At 41.3% G+C, this 21,166-nt stretch overlaps 2 protein-coding genes across 9 annotated transcripts in view; one reads left to right on the top strand and one right to left on the bottom strand.

The window, feature by feature from the left end:
• Positions 1-317: 317 nt before the first annotated feature.
• On the top strand, positions 318-1,918 carry LOC143346423 (ankyrin repeat domain-containing protein 16). Its single transcript, XM_076774499.1, has 3 exons — positions 318-794; positions 864-1,136; positions 1,436-1,918. The coding sequence occupies exons 1-3, from the start codon at positions 485-487 to the stop codon at positions 1,795-1,797; spliced, it is 945 nt and encodes a 314-aa protein (XP_076630614.1). The 5' UTR covers positions 318-484; the 3' UTR covers positions 1,798-1,918.
• Positions 1,919-2,211: 293 nt separating this feature from the next.
• Positions 2,212-21,166, bottom strand: part of LOC143347259 (latrophilin Cirl) — a 610,528-nt gene continuing 591,573 nt past the window's right edge. For 6 of the 8 annotated variants that reach the window (XM_076776307.1, XM_076776305.1, XM_076776306.1 and 3 more), the window contains 2 exons: positions 11,770-11,967; positions 2,212-10,313 (listed from right to left, as the gene is read on the bottom strand). In XM_076776307.1, coding sequence (XP_076632422.1) covers positions 9,531-10,313; positions 11,770-11,967 — 981 coding nt within the window. In that variant the 3' untranslated portion in view covers positions 2,212-9,530. The remainder of the gene's footprint in view (positions 10,314-11,769; positions 11,968-21,166) is intronic. The other 2 variants (XM_076776310.1, XM_076776311.1) reach the window with 2 other exon arrangements.

The following is a 21,166-nucleotide window of genomic DNA, read 5'->3' as shown; positions in this document are numbered from 1 at the left end:
GAATTCAGAAGTTGACCGTGTTTTGTAACTACAGCAATATAAAGTGTTTGTTGGCAAAGTTTGGCATTCTCTTGTTGTTGGCGAAACTTTGTAAATAAATTAAATTGATTATAGTGTAATCTTATATTAATTATAAGAGTTGAAAATATTTTACGATCGTAAATAATTGGCGCTCCATCTAGCGACGAAGAAAATGAACTATTTCTCGACAAACTTGAGCGCTTTGCCGTAGATGGCGTTGAAATCTTCCATAAAAAAGAATTTTCTATTATTAAAATAAGCTTTAGACTGAGTTCATTAAACAAATGTAGATTAAGCATAATGCTATGTGGAACTACAGATTGAAATTCCTCTCTCCATGAGAGTCTCATGGTGCCATGTGTCAAACGGGAAGTGAAGCTTACGTGTGCATTGCCATCCTCTTAACCGTTTTCCTATTTCTACCAACGTTCAGTTAATTTCTTTCTTCGAGTAAAGATTAAATATGTATGTGGATCCTAACCTGGCACGACAGTTCTTGCACGCTTGTCAAACCGGAAACCTACCTAGAGTGGAAACCATTGTGTCAAAGTACGCCATTCAAGATTGGACAGTCTTCCAGCATCTCACTTCTGGCGACACTGCGCTGCACGTTTCCGTTCGAGAGGGCCATTTAAATATCGTTCGATATTTATGCGAAGCCTTCGCTAAACCAGACTTCAGAGTCGACGTTGCCAATAAAGATATGAAACGTCCCTTGCACGAGGCAGCGCAATTTGCACGCAGCGATGTCGTTAAATATTTAATTGCAAAAGGTGTCCATTTGAGAATCAAATAAATTTCGATGTCAATGTACGATTTACAAAATTACATTCTGCTTAAAGGCGCAGCTGTAAATACTTTGAAGCGCGCCGACTGGACTCCCTTGATGTTGGCGTGCGTCAAAACCGGAAGTGAAGCTTGCAAGTGTATCGCCGCCCTCTTGGAAGCGGAAGCGGACGTATTTCTTCGAAACAAAGACGGTTGGACGTCTCTGCACATCGTTTGTCGTTCTGGCGATCGAAATGCACTCAATTTATTATTAAAATCGTCGAACGAATCTATTTCTCGTATCGGCGATCGAAGCAACAACGGTCGCAGCGTCATGCATATTGCTGGTATTAATTTTTGTGATACATTCATCATAGTTTGTTCTTAGGGAGAAAGAAAAGCGCTCATAACTACAAATAATGTTAATAAGATAAGCAGAAAAAGAGACGAAGTAATTATCCTGTTACTCATTAAATAAAAATATATATTTCAGTTACGGAATTAAATATTTCATAAAGAATTTATGACATTTACACATCTTGCAGAGATTCTTTCTCCCTAATTTTAATTCTTCTTTCATTTCTAATTCTTAACGACAGTCGCCATATTGAAACGATCAGTGCATTACAAAATTTAAATGATACAGCTTTCCATGGTCACGAGGGCATAATCGAAGAACTCGCTACGATAGATCCGAGTTTAGTAAACGCCCGAGATTCTTCGGGACATACTCCTCTTCACGAAGCGATAAAAGGAGGTCATCTTGCCGTGGCGGAGCGTATCATCGAATTGGGGGCTGACGTACGAGCGACAGACAACGTTGGTCAAACAATATTACACGTAGCAGCTTTGACCGGAAATACCGATGCAGTTCGATACATTTTAAAAAACAATTTAATCGATATTCATACCGAAGCATTGTTTAACGTGACACCATTGGTCGCAGCTCGTAGGAGCAACCATACAGACACCATCGAATGTTTGACGGAGTTTGGAGCTATAAAATAAAATAAAATGTTTGGTTCTTTTATGTACAAGGCGTCTTTTTATCAGGGAAAAGTGGAAAATGTGTTGTTACTTATTATTCTCCTTAATCAAGTATTTTGTTCTATTCTATAACGTTTTTATATCTATACTCTAGGGGGTGATAGGGTTAAATATATTGTTCTTTGAAATAAAATATCGTTTGCTTCGCTATAGTGACCAAAGACGCGCTACAATTACATAAGGCACATTAAAAATGAATATTCCACAGATCTGTTGAGCCATGGTTGTAACCAAACAATATGGCGGCAACAGGGTCTGAATTTATTTGATCCTCGAAACAATAGGTATCTTGCTCTAGCAACGATCTAATTTCTATCAGAGATGTTCGAACAATCGATTTAGAGACACAAAGACGAGTCACCTTTTATTCAGAGATTGGTACACATTTATTTATCCTTTTTTTCCTGTATCAGACAGTCTTAAAGAAGCATACAAAAATGAAGAAACGGAGGCTCTTAGTAGATCGGAGATACCTAGATTTTACAATTCTTCTTGTTCAATATTTTTCTTCTTCGTCCTCTTCGTCTTCCGCTGTTGTGCTCTTCGATCTTCCCCTTCTTTTCGCTTTTGTTCGGTCAACGTGCGCAGGCAGGCGATGGATTCACGGGAAAAAACTTACGGTTTCGCGTTCTTGGAACGTGTCCGCGTTACGGTTACCATTGAATATATCACTTACGAAGAGAACATAAACGGTAAAGATCACAGAATTTTCACGAATTCTATAGATCGCTGCCGCTGCGTTTTCGTGTCTTTGGGTAAAACGGTTTAGAAAAAAGCCGATTCGAAAAATATTCCGACACTTTCAAGAGGTTGATGAGGGGGAGGAGGGGGGGGGGGTGGCGAGGGTTGGTGGATCCGGAGAGCGTGGGTGGTGACTGGACTGAGAGACAGGGTTGGTTTGGCGTTGGTCTGTGTGTGTGTTTCTGTTCTCGCGGATCGACTCTCTGCGATCGATTCGACATCCATTCTCTGCTCCGATGCTATCTTCTTTTCTCTGCGCGGGAACGGAAGCTTATGGCTCGCTAAGTATTAAATGTAACGTTTGTTGCAGGCGGGGGACGAACGGAGGAGGGGGCAAAAGTAAAGAGAAGGTACAGTAGGTACGATCGAAAGGAACGTATCTCGAAATTGGACAGGTGTGGTCGATCAGAGAGAAGATCAACGCCTGTTTCGTGAAAGAGAATTTAGGATAGAGAGATAGAGGAGTACGTGTGTTCGTGTGTGTGTAAGGGATTGAGCTGAGACAGGGAGGGAGAAGGATATTTATATTTATAAAACGGCTAAGGATAAAACATGCACTGTATATCTGTCCATCTGATTAATTGTTGCACATTTTCATCTTATTCTCCTTCCGTCATCACGCATGTTTACAGTCGCTTGTTCGATCATTTTCCCCTAACGTTTCTCTCGTAACGGTACCCTAACGCACAGACGAGTGCTCGAGTTTCTGTTCTTGTTCTCCCGTCGAACCTACGGTTCACTCCTTTTTCTTTTGTGCTCTTAATGTCTCTTTAGTGGAGTCGTTATAAATATCCAATGATTACTTGGGCTTTTCATTTAATATTTTACTTCCTCGCTTAATTTATGTACACATTAACTAGTTACGTTTGGGACTTAAGTTAACCGCCTCACGCATTCCGCCATCACGATTAATAGTCACTGTAATATTCACTACTTACTAGTAACTTGTCTTATCTAGTGTATTTTTTCTTCTGTTCACATTAATCGTTTGGGTCGCCTCCCAACCTCTTGCCTCGTCTCGTCTCATGCACACGCAACACTCTCTCTTCGCACCCTTTCGCACTTACGCGCTTTCTCTTCCACTCTCTGTCCTTATTCTTTCTTTCCGCGCGTTTTTCCATTTACAATTACAAGTGTTCAACATGTACAAAGCCCTATTTACATTATGTACACCTTGCTTCGAGAGTTTCCCGACGATAAACGCTCCTAACCCCCGCTTTCACACGCGACAAACCTTCGAGAGGCGTGACAATACCAATGTGTGTGTGTGCGTGTGTGTGTGTGTGTGTGCGTGTGTGTGTGTGTGTGTGCGTGTGTACATGTTTGTGTGTTTTTATGTGCTCTTTCTTCTTTTTTTTTTCTCCTTCAATGGCCCGCCGGTTGCGCCGTTATCGATGCAAACGAAAAGGGAATAAAACATACCACGACGATACGCATAATCGTAAATCGGTTTGCCCCTATATTCACCAGGCACAGTGTGCTCGAAGTTTGTCCCCCGTCTACTTGGCTCGTACACCTTTTCTTTCAAAAAACCCTCTTGTCTCTTTCTGATCACGATAAGTCGAACGGATGGAATGTGGCTGCGTTTTACGATTCTATCTGGCAGTAGTCGCTTCGGTGGGCAAGACCATTCGCAAAAAAAAAAAATATTATAGAACTGGCTGGCTATGAGGAGACTGGTCGCTGAAAAACTTGCGCCCAGTGATTCGCGTTCACTCGAGCGCGCGTCGAACAATTGAAAATCTTAAACAGTTAAAGAGAGATCGTCTCGTCGCGCGCCATGACGCTTGTTGCGCCCGCGAGCGACGTACGGAGGACTTCCGGAGCCATCGAGCCAACCGTGTCCACTTCAGAACGGAAAATCCGAGTCTCTCGAGCTCCACGAATTAATTGATTCACGTCTCTGGACATGACACGTTGACCGCCATGACAGGTTTCCTTTCGGAATGTTCTGAATGTTATTTTAATTGTCAAATCTACCTTTGCCAATCGACTGGAAATCAACGGAAATTAATTCGAACACTAAACAATAATAACCAACATGGCGGTCAACGCGCTTTTGCAAGTATCCGTAACGCGACTCAGCGGCTCTAATTGACTCGAAAAATGCCTCGTGAGTTGTTTTGAACGAGAACGAAGGAATGTACAAGTGTAACGAAGATTGTTGCAACGTAGATTTGTAAATAGGGCGTTTCGTGGACATCCGTGGCGACGGCGCGCGACGATCGAGTAAAAATTACGGTAGCTACGGACACGGAATCGAGAATTTTTCGAGGTTCGAAGAAGGATGGACGCTCGTTCCGTCTCGACACCGTGGACAAAGACGGCTCGCCAGATTGTTCTCGATCACGCTAAACGCTTGTGCGAAGGGTCTATTGGAACCAAGATACCGTGAACGGGTTTCTCGCGATGCCAGAATGAGCAAAATTACGTTTCGCGCGCAATAATCGGAGGAAACGTTTCGTACGCTAAATATAGGTGGTACCCTTAACGCTGATTATCGCTATTTTTTATAATTCGCCTATAGACTTAGTCGCCTTAATGTACGATTTGCCGGTGAGAAGGATCACGGTCGGCCCGGCTGAGCAGGGAAATAAATTAAAACGATGTGTAAACGTTGTTGCACCGCGGAGAAAGAGTATGTAGAGTTCGTTTGCGCGCTTGGATATTTGCTACAGAAACGAGAACACGTCGTTCTGACAGGGGTCATAGACGTAACGATTTGTTACAACGAGCACGGGCGAACTTCGCTTACGAACAACGAGAGCAAACTATAGATTCTTAAACCGACTAATTTGCGAACGAATCCGAAATTTTTGTTCGTCGTTCGAAAGTAAAATTTGCCCGACTCTGACGATTAGTGATTCGTCGATTGCAGCATCAAGGTTGTGCAAATTATTCTAAAATAATCGTGTCTATGGCTTCTATACGAAGAATTTTAAACGATCAAGATCGAGGAAAAAAGATTTTGTCCGTGAAAACTAATCGATCCAACATATCTTTCCCCCAGTCACATTGATCCGGGAGGAATACCGAGAGCTGGAGCTCTGCGTCCGTCCGCGGATTACGGCTCTTCCACTCGTCGACGAAGGGTCATCTTTGCAAGCATAGAATTTTCGCCATCCTGAACCGGACGATCCAGGGGGAACGGATCGATCGAACGTCAGCGAAAACGATCGCGAGATTCCCGATCGTCCGTACCACAAAAAAAAAAAAAAGAAAAAATAATAAACACGATCGCTAATTATACATTAGATAACACTCACGGATGATAAAAAATAAATAGCGCGCGGGTTCCCTTAGTTACACATTAGATTACGCGGTTACGACATATACCTTTTTGTTTTTTAAAAAATAGTAAAAAACAGTGACTAAGTTTTCTTCGCTTTTTCCAACGTCGCTCGGAAAATCGCTTTGTATCACTATGTATATATGTATATATGTATATATATATATATACCCGCTCGTTTGCAGCTCTTTCCGCACACACTTTCCTCTCTTCGCGTTTTATATACATATACATATATATATATATAATATCGTTACTGTATACATACATATACATTTATATATATATATATAATTTTTTTTTTTTATTTATAAAAATAACATTCTGGGACTAAAACGTAACCAAAGCAATGTACAATGAGGAGCTGGCTGGGACGACCGATAAAGGTACTCTAGCCGTTTGCCCTGCGTTATTCGTTTCCGTTTCTAGACGTTTTCCTGCCCATTTTAACCGATCCAACTCGAGGATTTATTCCGCGAACGCGACGGCATCGTCGCCATTTTCGGTAGATCGCGAATGTTCGTCTCGAGGAGCAACCATCTACGGATGCGACCACTAAAAATACAATTGCGATACTGCGATTAAGTAAACGTTACTCGGCATTCTTTCCCGCTGCGAGGCCAGCAACTCGCGATATGTCACTAACGCTGTCATCGCGCCACGACCGACGGTCGAGACCGTTTTTAAAAGCAGAAGCAAGCTTCGGGATCCCTTTATCGCGTCGTCGCCGATTCCCATCGGGGATCAAGATCGGAGCCTTCGTCGATCCCCGCGGCCCGTCAACGAAGAAACACGACTTCCTTGCGCCCGTCGATGAAACCATTCTCCACCCACGTCGATATGTCTGCTGATCAGTGCCTCATCACTGAACCACGGTTCCACGACCGTCGAGTTATCGTTCTTTTTCGCTATGTTGGCGAACGCTACGCCTCGTTCTCGTTAACTAACAAAGACCAGGGCCAGGCAACGAAGGTTCCTCGATCACTACGCCCACGAGGATCGGTTTCGAGGAGTTTACCAGGAAACGCGTTGCTTCGTGGATCTAGCAATTTACACGGCGGTGGCTGGCTACTTGAGAACGCCTCGCAATTTACGGAACGAACGTGAACGACGTTTCGTAGATGAAATTTTTTGCTAAACGAGTGGTACACGCTGAGAAGCATGTAAAATGATACTCAATTAGTACAATTTACTTTTAGCTTATACAAGTATTTTTAACATTTTGTTGTATCGTGTCGTAACCGGGGACAATAACTTAAGACCGCTCGGTTAATTGCCAAATGCAAAGCATTTATGTCGACACTGTTGTTGTTAGTATGGACGAAGGAATATTACTTTTAAGCAAAGAGATCAGACGAAAGAATTGACGAGGGATATTGATATTTGGCTAAACAACTGAATATTTTTAAAACAGTGTGTGTCTCAAGGTATGCAATTTATTTTTAACACCGGTTCGATCGATAACATGTCAAAAGGAAAGTGACTTTACATAACAACTGTTGGAGGAGCTCGAATTCTTCGTTGAATTTCCGAAGCTTATCGTTACAAAATAATTAAACAATTTCGCAATGAAGCGGCGATCTAAAATTAGTATTCGGAACATCGAGAGGTTTGAACGTGATAGATCGCGTTGCAAATAGGAGCTTACTACCAGACGCAGTAGAAAATTACATCTAAAATTCACTAAAAGTCATCGTTAATGATTTTCGGTAGGCTCGGTAATTCTAAAATTACTAAATTAGGTTTCTCATAGTAGAGACCTATGTTTGACGATGTTTTAAACGAAGAATGATCTTCAAAATGTGTAAAGTCAACTGTGAGAGAGGTCCAGAAGGATTTGTAAACATTTAGGGAGTAATGACACTACAAAATCTTGGTCTTATTCATGGGATTAACCCTAGAACACCAACGTATCGTATCCAACGATCGTATTTGTGTTTACCATTTTCTTTATAGTGTAGTTTTTAATTTGTTTAACATATTTGTAGTCTGTAAGGCTCGAGGGAAGATACAAACTCTTCTATGTTAAAATGCGTAATGTTTTACGAAAGTGATACCAATTTGAAGAGACATAGGGTGTATATACATATATTTCCTACGTTGGAGTTGGTGTTTTAGGATTAATATATACGAATATACATATATTCTGTTTGTATTTACAAGTAATCGAGAGAATCGAATTCTACAAGCCGATAATACCTTCTAACGTACGAATTCAAGATTAAATAATTTTTAAGTGAGCGAGATCAAGGACATTCCATCGCGTCTTCCCGGGATTTCAATCCTGTATTGACGTTACACATTGATACATATAATAAACATAGGGAACGTCAGACGTTTAAACGAACTCTATCCTATTACTAAAGATGAATAGAATAATACTCTAGTTGAGCTTTGTCGCGATTTAATTGACTCGATTCCACGTCGCGAGGAAGTAATTCGTCAGAATGACGGAGCAACGCATTGCTAACACTCTAACTTTCATTTTATCTGACTCAAGTCTTTATTTATTTTATTCGTTTAATCCGTACTAATAATATTAACTCGATTTGGTCTTAAGTAGTTGTCCGCCATTACGATGATAACATATAACAAAGTGCTAAAAATATTTGAATTTTAAAAGCTGACAATAATGTTATATTACTACTATATTACACAATACTCAACGTATGCAGGTTGTGCTGAAATCGATGGTTCAAAATTCGGGCAAGCACGGTACTCGTCAAAGTAAGCGAAAAAGTGTTAAGATATATGAGTCTAGAGGCCAATACTTTCCGAATTATAAAGACAATACTCATCAAAAGAAACAAAATACTCTTAGTAAACATTGATCTAGAATTCAATAGTTTCCGAGTTACAAGGCATGTATTATAAGGCAGTTATCTCAAGTGTCCTCTTCGATAACCATTATGTCAGTTTCTCTGGCCGAGAAACGAGGGAAACTCCTAGAATTCTTCGGGCACATGCGAACTACAACAGAGTAGTACGAAATACAATTTCCCCTTGAAATTCCAAAATCATTGATTTCCAGGCCCCGAGTCTCCCAACGCTTTCTCGCCTAGTTGGATGACTACAATATCTACCCAACATCTGCACCATAAATTTCGTCACTGTACAACTAGCAAGTTCGCGAAGATTCGAATTCACGATCCGCGAGTCACGTTCGTCCCTTGAACTGCTGGACGCCCTCAATCGCCGGTTGACCGCCGGAAACCGATCCCGGCGACTCAAGAGGACTCGTCACGTTTAGTCGTTCGCCGCGGTGAGCATCGACGTTACAACGACGACTTACTCTAAACAAGAGGTCCGCTATTTTTGTTAGTCCTATCGGTACAGAATTCGATCGCGCACTCGCGCGGTCGACCCGCGACGGGACACGCGTCCGTCGCGGTCTTCGGTTCACCGCGGAAGAAAACAGCGAGCAGAAACGAAGTTAGAGGTGGGCCGCGGTTTGATCGTTATGGCTGGAAACACGGCGTCCTCGTTTGCGTTTTGAGAGAGCGGGCTGGCTGCTCCCCGGTGCCAGGGCCGGCCCGTAGGAGCCGGGACCGGTCTGTGTTCACGGCAAGGACTCCTCGATCGACGTCAACGACGGCGAGGAGCGTGTCGGTCGTCCGCGCGCGGGAAGACGAAGACGACGGGATCCTGCCGCGGCTGACGCGTCCTAACACTCGCTGTAGGATGGCGGCGGCATCCCGCGGCCGGTGTACATGTCCGTCTGCGGCTGGAGGTGACAGACGACGGTGTGCCCGTCCAGGACCGCGACCGTTCGCGTGTGGTCCTGCTGGGGCGGTATACCGTAGCTCGCTGGAAGACGCGGCAGCTCGCCGCGCTCGTACCTGGCCTGCTGTTTGCGCATCTTCTCCCAGCAGGCGTTCAGGGTGCGCTCGACTGCGGGGCTGTACTCCGACGGGTCGTAGTGGATGTTCCCGCGCTCCGTCGGCGTCTGTCCGTAGTGCACCAGGTTCCGGTCGGTGGCGGGCGAGTACGGTATCAGCGGTCTGTGATCCCCGTAACTCCTCGACGACTGTCTGCTCATGTCGCTCTGCCTCCTACCGTCCTCGTCCGACATATCCGACACCTGGATTTCGCCGCCACCGCCGCCCCCGCGCTCGATCTCCTCGTAAACCGGATCGTCCTCGTTCGCCAGGCCCCGCGGAAGGTGCACGTGCTGACCGTGGTGGCCGTGCAGCTGATGGTGCACCGGCCCGTTCGCGCGACCGTCGATGATCTCCGTGTACGTGTGGTTGTACGGCATCGCCGCGCGTCTGCCGCCCCCGCCGCCGGTCGTCCTAGTGCCGCTGATGTCGTTCGTCTCGTTCATGCCTCGTGCGCCGCGGTTCCGTCCCGAATGGCCCAGCGTCAGGGTGTTGTGCGTCCTCGGTGAGTCCTCCTGCTCGGAGCCGCCGTGCCCGGAGTCGCGGGAGTACGATTTAAAAGAAATGTTCTGCGGGAAAGACAGATTCGTTCAGACATCGCGGGACTTCCGGGTGTGGTAGGTCTGGGGAACGGGGAGATGATGCGGCTTGGTACCTCGGGGAACGCTGCAACGACGCGGACGACGATCCTTGCGATTTCTTTGTTACTGATACCTTTCTAGATCTTTCTTCCTGGTTTTGTGTCTTTTTAATGTAAACAAGGGTTACACATAGAATTTAAGACAGTGCTAAGCAAAGAAATTATAATACAGGGTGGTCCACGCAACTTGTGCAGCTTTATAGATTCCAAAATATGAGTTGCACGAGAAAATTTTTTATGCAAAAATTGCATGCTTTAAGGTGCGTTTATTTTTTCATAGTTGGAGGCATTTCGAAGATTCAAAATATGGAACACTATATAAAAATATATTATCGCATCAATTGTTTAGTTATTAGCGACTAGACTATTTTTGACAAAAGTTTGTATTCTTTTATGAACTTGCTTGTATCACTGAATATTTCTATTTGTAAGTAAATTGTATGTCGTTGATTGTAACAGTAAATAGAAGTGCAAGGTCCTCGTCCGCCCGTCGTGCACGGGTTGAAAAGGGAGAGCAGCGCCGAGGATTATCCTCGGTGAGCTCGAGAACGTATCACAAAATCCATGAGCTCGCATGCATGGGTCGACGAAACGAGTGAGAAAATTCCGTACGTGCTGTATGATATGTACAAACGCTATTTGGTCATCGACACTTCATAATCCCATTCTGTTTTCTACTAAACGTAAAAGTAAAACACACACAGATCGATCTACGCGTTCCGCATAAAGAAAACACGTCTACCCTTAAGGAACTGAACTCTGCGTTGTAGTTTAGTGTAGAACTCAGGAACAAAATTCTACGTCGTTGCGATCGACACTGTGACAACGCCTCTGTATAACTCCATCGACGAAACATGCAGAATGGAAAAGAAAATTGTTTAAATTTTAAAGTCATCCTCGATAAACTCGAAACGAAGTTTAAAAACAATTGCACGCTTCCTAAATCATTTTTTAGGAAACATGCAACTCTTCAGAGATTTAAATTCTTTGCGAATAAGAATCTTTCATGCTTTCGTCGTTGAACACTGACGTTCACCGATGTCGATCGAAACGAACGACCTCGTTGTACGCGAGAACGGAAAAAAGGGGCACGTATTTCATCCGGGGGACATTTTTCCCCACACCTCCATGCTTCCTCGGATCGATCGGGTCCCGTCGAACCCTCGAGAGGTGTTTCTCTAAGTGTGCAAAATGTGTTTCTAGGTGCTTGTGAAGACGAACAGTGAGAACGGAAACAGAAAGACAGAAAAATGGCACACCATGCAAATCGATAGAAAAAGAAAAAGTGACAGAACGATAGTTGAGAGAGAAAGATAGTGTTCGATCGAGGCAAACACGACACGAGCGAGCGAGTGTGCGAGCGTTAGCTGCGGTGAGTTAGTTACCTTCCACATGAGGTTTTTGTTAAGGTGGCCCCAAGTGGCGGTGGCAGATTTGGGGATATTGGGAGCTGAGGGTAAGAAGGCGTGACGGGCGTACGGCAGGGTGGCCACGATGTGAGCCTCTGTTGGAGAGGATTCACCTGCCACTGTTACTGCCGGTTGCCTATCGACTATCGCCCAGCTTCGACCGGACGCCAGGTACTGTAAAAATCGAACCATTTGCCGTTCCCTCTTAACCCTTCGTTTACTGATTCGTTGTTTCGAAATGGATCGAATCGGTGTATGCGTGTAGACAGTATCGCCTTTCGGGAAGAGCCTTAACCCTCCATCGCGTGTATTTTAATTTATCCTTAAGAAAATAAACCATTGGTTGCTAGTACATCCTACAAATTTATCCAAACTCTATAAAGTTTCTTGCAATGGAGGGTTAAGTCACTTTTTTGATCGCCATTTTATTTGAATAATATATTCGTTAAAAACTGTATTTGAATAAGTGAAATTTGTATGAGGATGAAATATTTTCATTCAACGTGTGGGAATGTGGCTCTAGAGAACGCTGGAGACGATGGATGAATGTTAATCCTTCGGTACTTATACAGGATATTATTTGGTTCACTAGAATTCAGATATAAGTATCCTTTTAATTATGTACTAACAGTGGACTGTTACAGTAATCCGTGTAAGTATCTATCGAATTACGAAGCAGCAACTGAACAAGGGGTTACTGGATCCGTTGGAAACGTACTTGCCGAAGCCACTACTCGATTATACTAACCGCAACGTAACAGCTGTTGCAGGTAACCAGTAAACAAAGGGTTACTCGAGTCTCGCGAAACCTTTGGACAAAACACATTGCTCCACCGATCAGTTTGGGATTCCTGAGTCCTTAAAAATACCCGGGAAATTCTATTTCGGGCTAAAACACTTTATTCTACTGTCAGTTAGACTCGACTAAAGAAATCTTCAAAAATATGTCCATCAAAATTAGTCACTATTCCAAGCTACGTAAAAAAAATACAATTTGCATTTCTGGAACAAAACACCTTGCTCCACTCTTAGTCAGACTCGTCTAAAAAAATCCTGCACGAAATTTATACAAATAGCTATTACGAACTACTTTAAACAATGCAATATTCTTCGAAGACTCAAAATTGCATCGTAAAATTTTAATTTGCATACGTTCATTCGCTATTCCGGAATTATTCTAAAAATTCAGTCGAATTTTTGTAGTCCTTTGATGGAATCGCGATCGAAGCTCGTTAATCCGGCAAAACGCGCGTGCTCGCGAAAATGGCGCGCCCGTGAAGACGGGATTAGCAGGATTTGGGCGCGACACAGTTAAAAGAGGACCTACTCCGCCTCATGCAACGCTTTGGAAGCGACACGGGAGATACGGAGCCAGCAAATCCGACGGTATCTCGCGGAGCTGCGATGCTCGCCGGAAGCGTAGCGGATTTAACTCGTACACGGGGCAAAATGGACGACGTAACGGGCTGAGATACGCGACGTCAGCACGCACACCTCGGCCGCCATCGCACCCGCGTGTTTGTCCCTGGACGAACGATACGTGATTCTAGCCGTTTTCGCGGACAGGTCACGCGAGAACCGCGGGAGGACTTCCGGTCGCCGGGTGGCTGGCAATTTTTCCGTTCTCGTTCGAGAACATCGCGCGACGTTAATTTTTGGCGATCTAGAACTCGCTTCTTGTTCTTCACTATAAAATTATTATTAGAATTAAAATTTTTTTGAACGATTAAAAGAAAGGCAGTCTCCACGAAATACAAAATGAAGGAAACTAATGTTTAGTGGTTCTAATTTGTTCTAGTATAATTAAAATATCGAATGATTCATGGACGTATGATAAATAATTCCTTTGTTCGGAGATGAATGCTGGTAGCGTAAAGTGAACGTTTTACCAAATAGAACTAATAGTCCCTTCCAGGATGGAGGATTTTTTGTTTCCTAGTAGGTAGTTGGGATCTTTCTTTCTTCGATCTATACATGGATTCAGCGATGGAAATTCGCGCGATCGGATCACAGGGCGGCGTCAGCGTCAAGTGCACGGTGCACGGAGATTCTTGCAGATAATACAACGGGGATTGTAAAATGAGACGTTTCGAGACATCCTGCCGTACCGTCGATCCTCGATCTTATTGAGGAAGATTTCTTCGAAGTCTACGATTATCAATTTTTTCCCTTTCTTCGCCAAGTAATGAAACGGTGGAGCAAGGTGAGACACGAATGGTATCCTCGGCGCGAGGGAACGAGTCTTCCTTGTTTTCTTACTGTTCTGTAACGAGGTAACCGGCTCCTCGTCCAGTGCAAGGCTGACACATAACCGGTACAAGAGACTGGGTCGTCAGTTGCACACAGGAAACAGCATAATATCGATCATCGTTAAAGCATTCGATCGGTCCGTAAATAAAATTAATATCGCGAAACGGAAATGCCATTGCAGCACGCAATTTTCTACGTCACGCTAATTACATTAGGATGTCCCAGAAAATATTGCGCAGTTTAGTCGTTTTGTTGTTATGTTTAAATCGTCCATCGAAACGAACGTGCTTATTAATGGATCGAGAGCTGGTTTCGCGTTTATAACGAGAATAGCCTTGCATTCGTTCATTTTTAGAAAAATTAGCGGGTTAAAGTGACGCACACTGTACCAATAATTTTATATTCCGTTGATTTATCCAAAGTGAGACTAAATAGAGATTTCCTGGTCATTTTTAATCCTTTGCACCCCGATGGCGCCGTTACGGCGACATACGCAATATACGTCACAGCTTAATTCTTATTTATGGTATCACAGACTAGATTAACAAAATGAATCAATACAATTTTAATTCAAATCATTTATAAAGTTTTAGCAATTCTATGCATTATATTAAAATATTATTCAAAGATTTTCTTTCTTATTACTGGAAATAAATAATACTATACACTCCAGATTATAAATCATCCATTTCAGTTTTTTGCAAATAAACGACTCAACATAGTGTGATTTTTAAAACAATGGCAGAAGACCATATACATTATCAAGCTGGAAATTACTTACTTTTTATATTTTTCAGTAACTAACTTTTTAACATGGAAATATTTCCTGGGACATAAAATATATCAATCTAGTCTTTAACAAACAAAACAAAAGACAATTTTCAGTTAATTTTGGTAGTCATCTTTGATACATTTACAAAATAAATTAACGATCAAAAATAGTTATCTAAGGAACATTAATCTTCAATTAGATCAAATTAATTTACTCGTAGCACAAAGAAAACCAGTGGTTAAGTATGAATTCCAATATAAAACACGTAAGAATACCGTGTATATAAATTATCCCCGTTCGTTAAAGACTAGAGTATATAATAATTGTTTTCTGGGACACCCAAATCGAATCCCCACGGAGACTTGAACGCGCGATTAAAAAGCAAGCATCATCCGCGAGGATGAGACAGATCGTTAGAGGCTTCGGCGATCTGTGTTGACCTAACTCGCGCCTCTCGAGTACGCACCTGGTGTTAATTAGCGAAACGCACGGAGCCAGGGGTGAGAGAAAAAAAATAGGAAAAAAAAGACGTGTGTGTGGAGAGCGAAAGTGACCGTCCAGCGTGCGTGCACGCGCCAACGTGTGTGTATGCGTTGCAGAGGAGGTGTGAGAGAGACGTGACGGATTGGTTCGCGCGGATTTTTCTCGTCTCTATATATTTTTCCACCTGTCCTCACGGTTAAGTGACCGGTCGTGTACAGGTGAGTGGTCTGAAGAACGTTGCGTTTTTTTTTTTTTCGGGCGGTGAACTGAGCCTAACCGTTCGATCCGAGAACAACGATCTCGATCGAGGCATTAAGAATATCTCAAATATGTTTTTTAACACGTTCACTGGCCCACACACGGATCAGAATAATTTTGAATAAATTGGCCATACGGTTAAATGAAAAATTGTTGTAAAATTAGAAAAGATTATCGTAGGAATAATAATGGGTACTATTTAGAAAAGAGAGTAGATGTTTATTGTAATGATAATATTATCTATTCTTTGACAACGAACGTGTTAAAAAATTAGGATCGTCTCCGATCGAACGGTCGTTCGGCTGCAAGCGGCTTAAAAGTATTTTGGGACTGTGCAGGCAGAAATTGAAGAACCAATCTAGTAAAATGGTACCTTTGTCAATTTACGACGGTTTTAACCCATTGATGTCTGGATCTTTTATCTAGATCGTTTACAAATTTGTTTCCTGCTTTTTTGGTAAAATTTAGTCCCTTTATTTTCTTGACTTTTTATTCATCGAAGTATTTCTAGTTTTCTTAGGTGATGTAACTATGTGTAATTATTATAAAAAACGGAAATTATAATTAATTCTTAGGAAAGAAGTAGAGCGAAAACATACGATTATTGCATAGTTCCATAACTATAAATATTTCATACTACATTTAAAAATATATATTATATTGTACATAATAAATCTATTGACTTTGAAATATCATATATTCGTATGTATATTTAAATTAGTTTATACTAATATAATCTTTTGATTGAAGTATACATATATGTACAACACACGTTTGTAAATATGTATATATTATACATAATAAAATTATTGATTTCGAAACATCATATATACTTAAATTAGTTAATATTAAAATAACCCTCTTCTTATTTTGCTTTATTTCCATCGGTTATTTAATTTTAATTTAGGTTTTTTGTAATAATTACAGATAGTCATATCACCAACAAGGCTCAAAAACATTTCAATGAATAAACAATCAAGAAAATCAAGGGATTGCTTGAACAAGAAATATTAAGTTTATTTTTCCTCGACAAACAAGAATTAATCTTCAAAAAATTATACAAATTTATTATATTTTTAGAGCAATTCATTACCTACAGTATGATATATGCTATCATTTCTTAACCTTTTCCACTCGAACACTACAGAAAATTATGTGAAAAATTTGATCCACTTTGTGAATTAATAAATTGTTGTATAAATGATCTAATTCTTTCTTTTCGAAGTAAACGAAGTAATCGCACATTTTTCTTAGAAAATTCGTCGAATTATCAAACTGGCGAAACATTGAAGCAATCATCGAGTGCAAAGGGTTAACATCGAGACAAAAATCGACTGTTGTCAATGGGTTAATGATTCGTGAAAGATTCCTGGGTCGTATTTTGTGTCGCAGTTTAGAATTTCTTCGCATTCTGCCCACGCGTTTAAGCGAGACCACATTCGCTCGTACATTACGAATCTTTCTGAACGTATACACTTCTTTCATTGTCCACGGAAATTTGTTTAAATTTATTCGCAGAGTAATTGCGTTACCGGTCGGCTCACGCATCGGTGCCTCGAGTAAAAAGAAGTCGATAAGCGACGAACAGGTTTGCGAGGAAGCCGTGACTAAACTTGCTAGAGCAGATGTTGCAAGATGGAATGTAGGAACTGTCCTTTCTTTCGAGCCTCGCAATAAAGACTGCTGACGTTTTATTGCAATTTTTTGCTCGTGTCATTGGACAGGTTCCACAGGTATCGACGAGGAATTGTCTAAAAAAAATCTTAATGAGATTTTTACGTTGACAAATAAAACTGATTTGTGCAGAATTTGTGTAGAACAGATACTCCGTTCAATGGAATAAGTAAAACTATTACTCTAGCAAATTTTTGATATCCTACTAATTTATTAGATATAATCTTACGATTTCTGAGAGCAAAGAAATTATACTCAAATAAATTTGTAGGTATTTATAGTCATCAGCAATATATTTAAACATTTAGACCTTTACATTTTGGTACTCATTGATGAAATGCAGGTGTATGATTTTAAAAACTAGATTATGGATATGTATACAGGGTGTTCGGCCACCCCTGGGAAAAATTTTAATAGGGGATTCTAGAGGCCAAAATAAGACGAAAATCAAGAATACCAATTTGTTGATGGAGGCTTCGTTAAAAAGTTATTAACAATTAAATTCAAAAATTTCAAATCGTTCTGGAAAAATTATTTTCGGTTGTGGGGGTCAATTACAATCATTTTTGGTGAATAGACATACCCTCGAAATCCTGCGCATTTTCAAAAAAAAAATTCGAGAAGGTGAGAAATTTTTCGACAAAATTAAAAAATTTCAAATTGTTCTGAAAAAATTATTTTCGGTTCCGGGGGTCAATTACAAGCATTTTTGGTCAATAGACATACCCCCGAAATCCTTCTCAGTTTCGAGAAAAAAATTCATTTCCGAAAATTTCATGTCTGACCATAGCGTTGATATGTTTCACTGAAATTTCATGCGTATCTTTAAAACGCCATAACTTCTGAACGGATTGGACGATTTTGATGTTTAAAAAAGCAAACTACGCGTATTTTGGCGGAGAATATGTACAAATCGCAAAAATATTCGAAAAGTTGGTCCTTGACCCCGCAAAATGAGAAAACCCCCATAAAAATGGTCCAATTTTCAAACAGCCATAACTCCTACAATTGTGAATATATTTCAGTGAAACTTTTTTCCGAAGTAGAGCTCATGGGTACCTACAAAAAAGTATTAGACAACTTTTCTGTAGGGCGTCAAACAAAATTACTACAAATGAAAAACTAATTTTTAAGAAAAATTAACAGGGGGTAGGTGCCTAAATTTTTCGGCGAAAAAAAAATTTTCGAATCGTTCTAAAAAAATTATTTTCAGTTGCGGGGGTCAAATACAAGCATTTTTGGTCAACAGATGTACCCCCGAAATCCTACTCAGTTTCGAGAAAAAAATTCAGTACGGTCGAAACTTTAAACGTTAATAACTGTTTAACGAAGCCTTCATCAACAAATTGGTATTCTTGATTTTCGTCTTATTTTGGTCTCTAGAATCTCCCATTAAAATTTTTCCCAGGGGTGGCCGAACACCCTGTATATGTAATTAATCTACAATATGTTTTTCTACAAATTCTTACAACCAGTAAGATATATTTATAATGACGTAAAAAATTATATACATATATTTGATCTGTTGATTTACGAAGAAAAATATAATTCTTATCTTGAAATTTCCGCTTCCATAGAATCTAGAATATATGAATTACTTTTTAGGATGACACTTCTAACCGATGAGGACCAAAACGAAAGGGTCGAAAATGTTTTAATATATTGCTCGCGGATGCCTGCGAAGCAACTCTTGCAATTATTAAATTTTGCTGAAATTTATGTGTTTGTCAGGCTGATTTCACGCGAATCGGTCTCACGGCCGCGAGTCATTCTGCAGAAGTCGGACAGTAAGTGCATAGAAAAAACGGGCGAAAGGCTTGAAAGTGTGGCGAACAGAGGTCGTCGGAGGCGCAGCTGCGAGGCCGATTCGTAAATCATCGATGTTACAGATTCGTTACGTCTCTCGCGCGTGTGCCGAGCGTAGAGAAGCGTTTCATTAACGATCCGGAACATCTGAAATAAATGGCAAACCGCGCGCGCGCGCGCGGCCCGCTGGGGACGTAGCAATAAAAGTAAGTACTCCGGTGAGAGGGGGCATCGGAAGGGAAGAGGGTACAAAGTAGCCAGCAACCGCGTTACACCAAACCCAGAGCCAGATAAGAAGCACGAAAATCACCATTTGTTAGTAGGAGGTCTTGCAAATAGTATGTTCGCGTGTCTACAGGTGGACAGAATCGAGCGAGAGAACGTGCCTGGTATTTTCCGACCGGTGCTTACCGCGATGAATTTGCTTGTTTCGTTCCCTTTCGTCGCACTCGGTTCTGCGACCATTTTCTCGGAGAAACGTACCAACTCCCCGGACGGTGGAGAAAGAACATTTATTCTAAAGTTCGAGCTACCCCGCAATGAGCGATAAGAGAGATAAGAAAATGATTCTGTGTTCAAAAACAAGTCAAAAACTTGGAATACAATTTTTCTGTACGGGGTTTCGTTTTCGAGAAAATTGAGTCTCGACATTTTTGGAGCACACGAGTGATTTATTAAGATTCGGTTCAATGAATCTGTCTCCTGCATTTGGATAAAGAGTTTACGAAGTAATTTATTATCAGAAATACTATTTTGCTGTCGTTAATCTCTATATAATGTAGCTATAAATAAAATGAGGAAGCGTAGAGCTCGTGTAATTTAAAAATTGATTTTGTGGAAGACTAAGACCGTACGAAGAAAGTTTATTCCACATTTTCGATTTATTTTTGGATGTAGATACAAATACTTCCTCCATTGAATCACTCATTGCGGGACACCCTATATAAGGTAATTCGTGCTCGTACAATTGAATACATAACAGGAGTAGCGAACTTCTTTTTGTCACCAGCAATATAAAAATTAATTAAAAACAATGGACAGTATTTAATTTTCGAATCAGAAGTGTACAACAGTAAATGCAAGTTCGACTTTCTACTCAAAAGAAAACAGATTTCTAAAATTCTTTCAAGACTTTAAAAACTTTCAGTGAAATTTTTATCCGTCGATGTTAACGTTTTACTTTCATAGAATTCTCCGAATTTAATTTCGAATAAAAATAGTTTTACTTCATATCTATTTGAAAAATTGTCATGTTTCTCACATTTCAATCCGACAATTAATTTTATTCGGATTTCGGTCGCGTATCAATTAATTCGCGCGTGCTACGCGCGTTCGCTATTCCCGCTACATAATCGAATATATTCCCGCGTACGCATGTGTCTCTAATATCTCCGCGTTGACAATTATTTAACACCGATAAAAGAGTATTCATCGTTAAAATTCTAAGCAAAGTTGCCGATCGCCCGACGAACTCGCGAACGAAAAAAGTAAAGAAGATACGAATATCGATGTTGCGCAATTATATAATTGTCGTTCGACGTCATTCATCATTTCCAGTCGCCGAGCGCGGCTCGCGTAATCTCCACCGAATCCGATAAATTCGCCCCGACAATTGGCAATAAATTTTTAACGGGAAAACACAACGGCGCACGATCGCGCCGCCGCTGCGTAGTTATCGTTTCATCTACAACCGTGTATCGCTTGTTTTATCATACAAATCTGCGGTACGAGCACGTTCAATAATTTCTCGTCTCTCTCTCTCTCTCTCTCTTTTTTTTTCTATTTCTGCTCGTCGAAATCCCCAACCCCTAGCGTTCTAGCCCCCAACACACTCTCTCTTTCTCTATTTCTCTCTGAAATTCTCCTCGCTGCGAACGCGATAGGGTCCGAAAGAGTCGAACGGTTCGTTAAATGCCTTTTTAGCCGGTCTCGCTCCAGAGCCAGCTTTTCGAGGCGGCGAAGCGATTCCCGGGTGACGTTAAAAAAGTGTTTCTGGCACGCGCCACTTTTCGACCGTTACGCACGACGATTCGAAACGAATCCCTCGACTAGAAGGGTCGAAGACACCCGCTTCGCAATATATCCTGCAACAGACTTGGGGTAACACATTAAAAAAAAAAAAAGAGGAAA

The sequence above is a fragment of the Colletes latitarsis genome, chromosome 10 (genome assembly GCF_051014445.1).
Source record: "Colletes latitarsis isolate SP2378_abdomen chromosome 10, iyColLati1, whole genome shotgun sequence".
Taxonomy (NCBI): Eukaryota; Metazoa; Arthropoda; class Insecta; order Hymenoptera; family Colletidae; genus Colletes; species Colletes latitarsis.
This window is presented reverse-complemented; position numbering and strand designations above follow the sequence as displayed.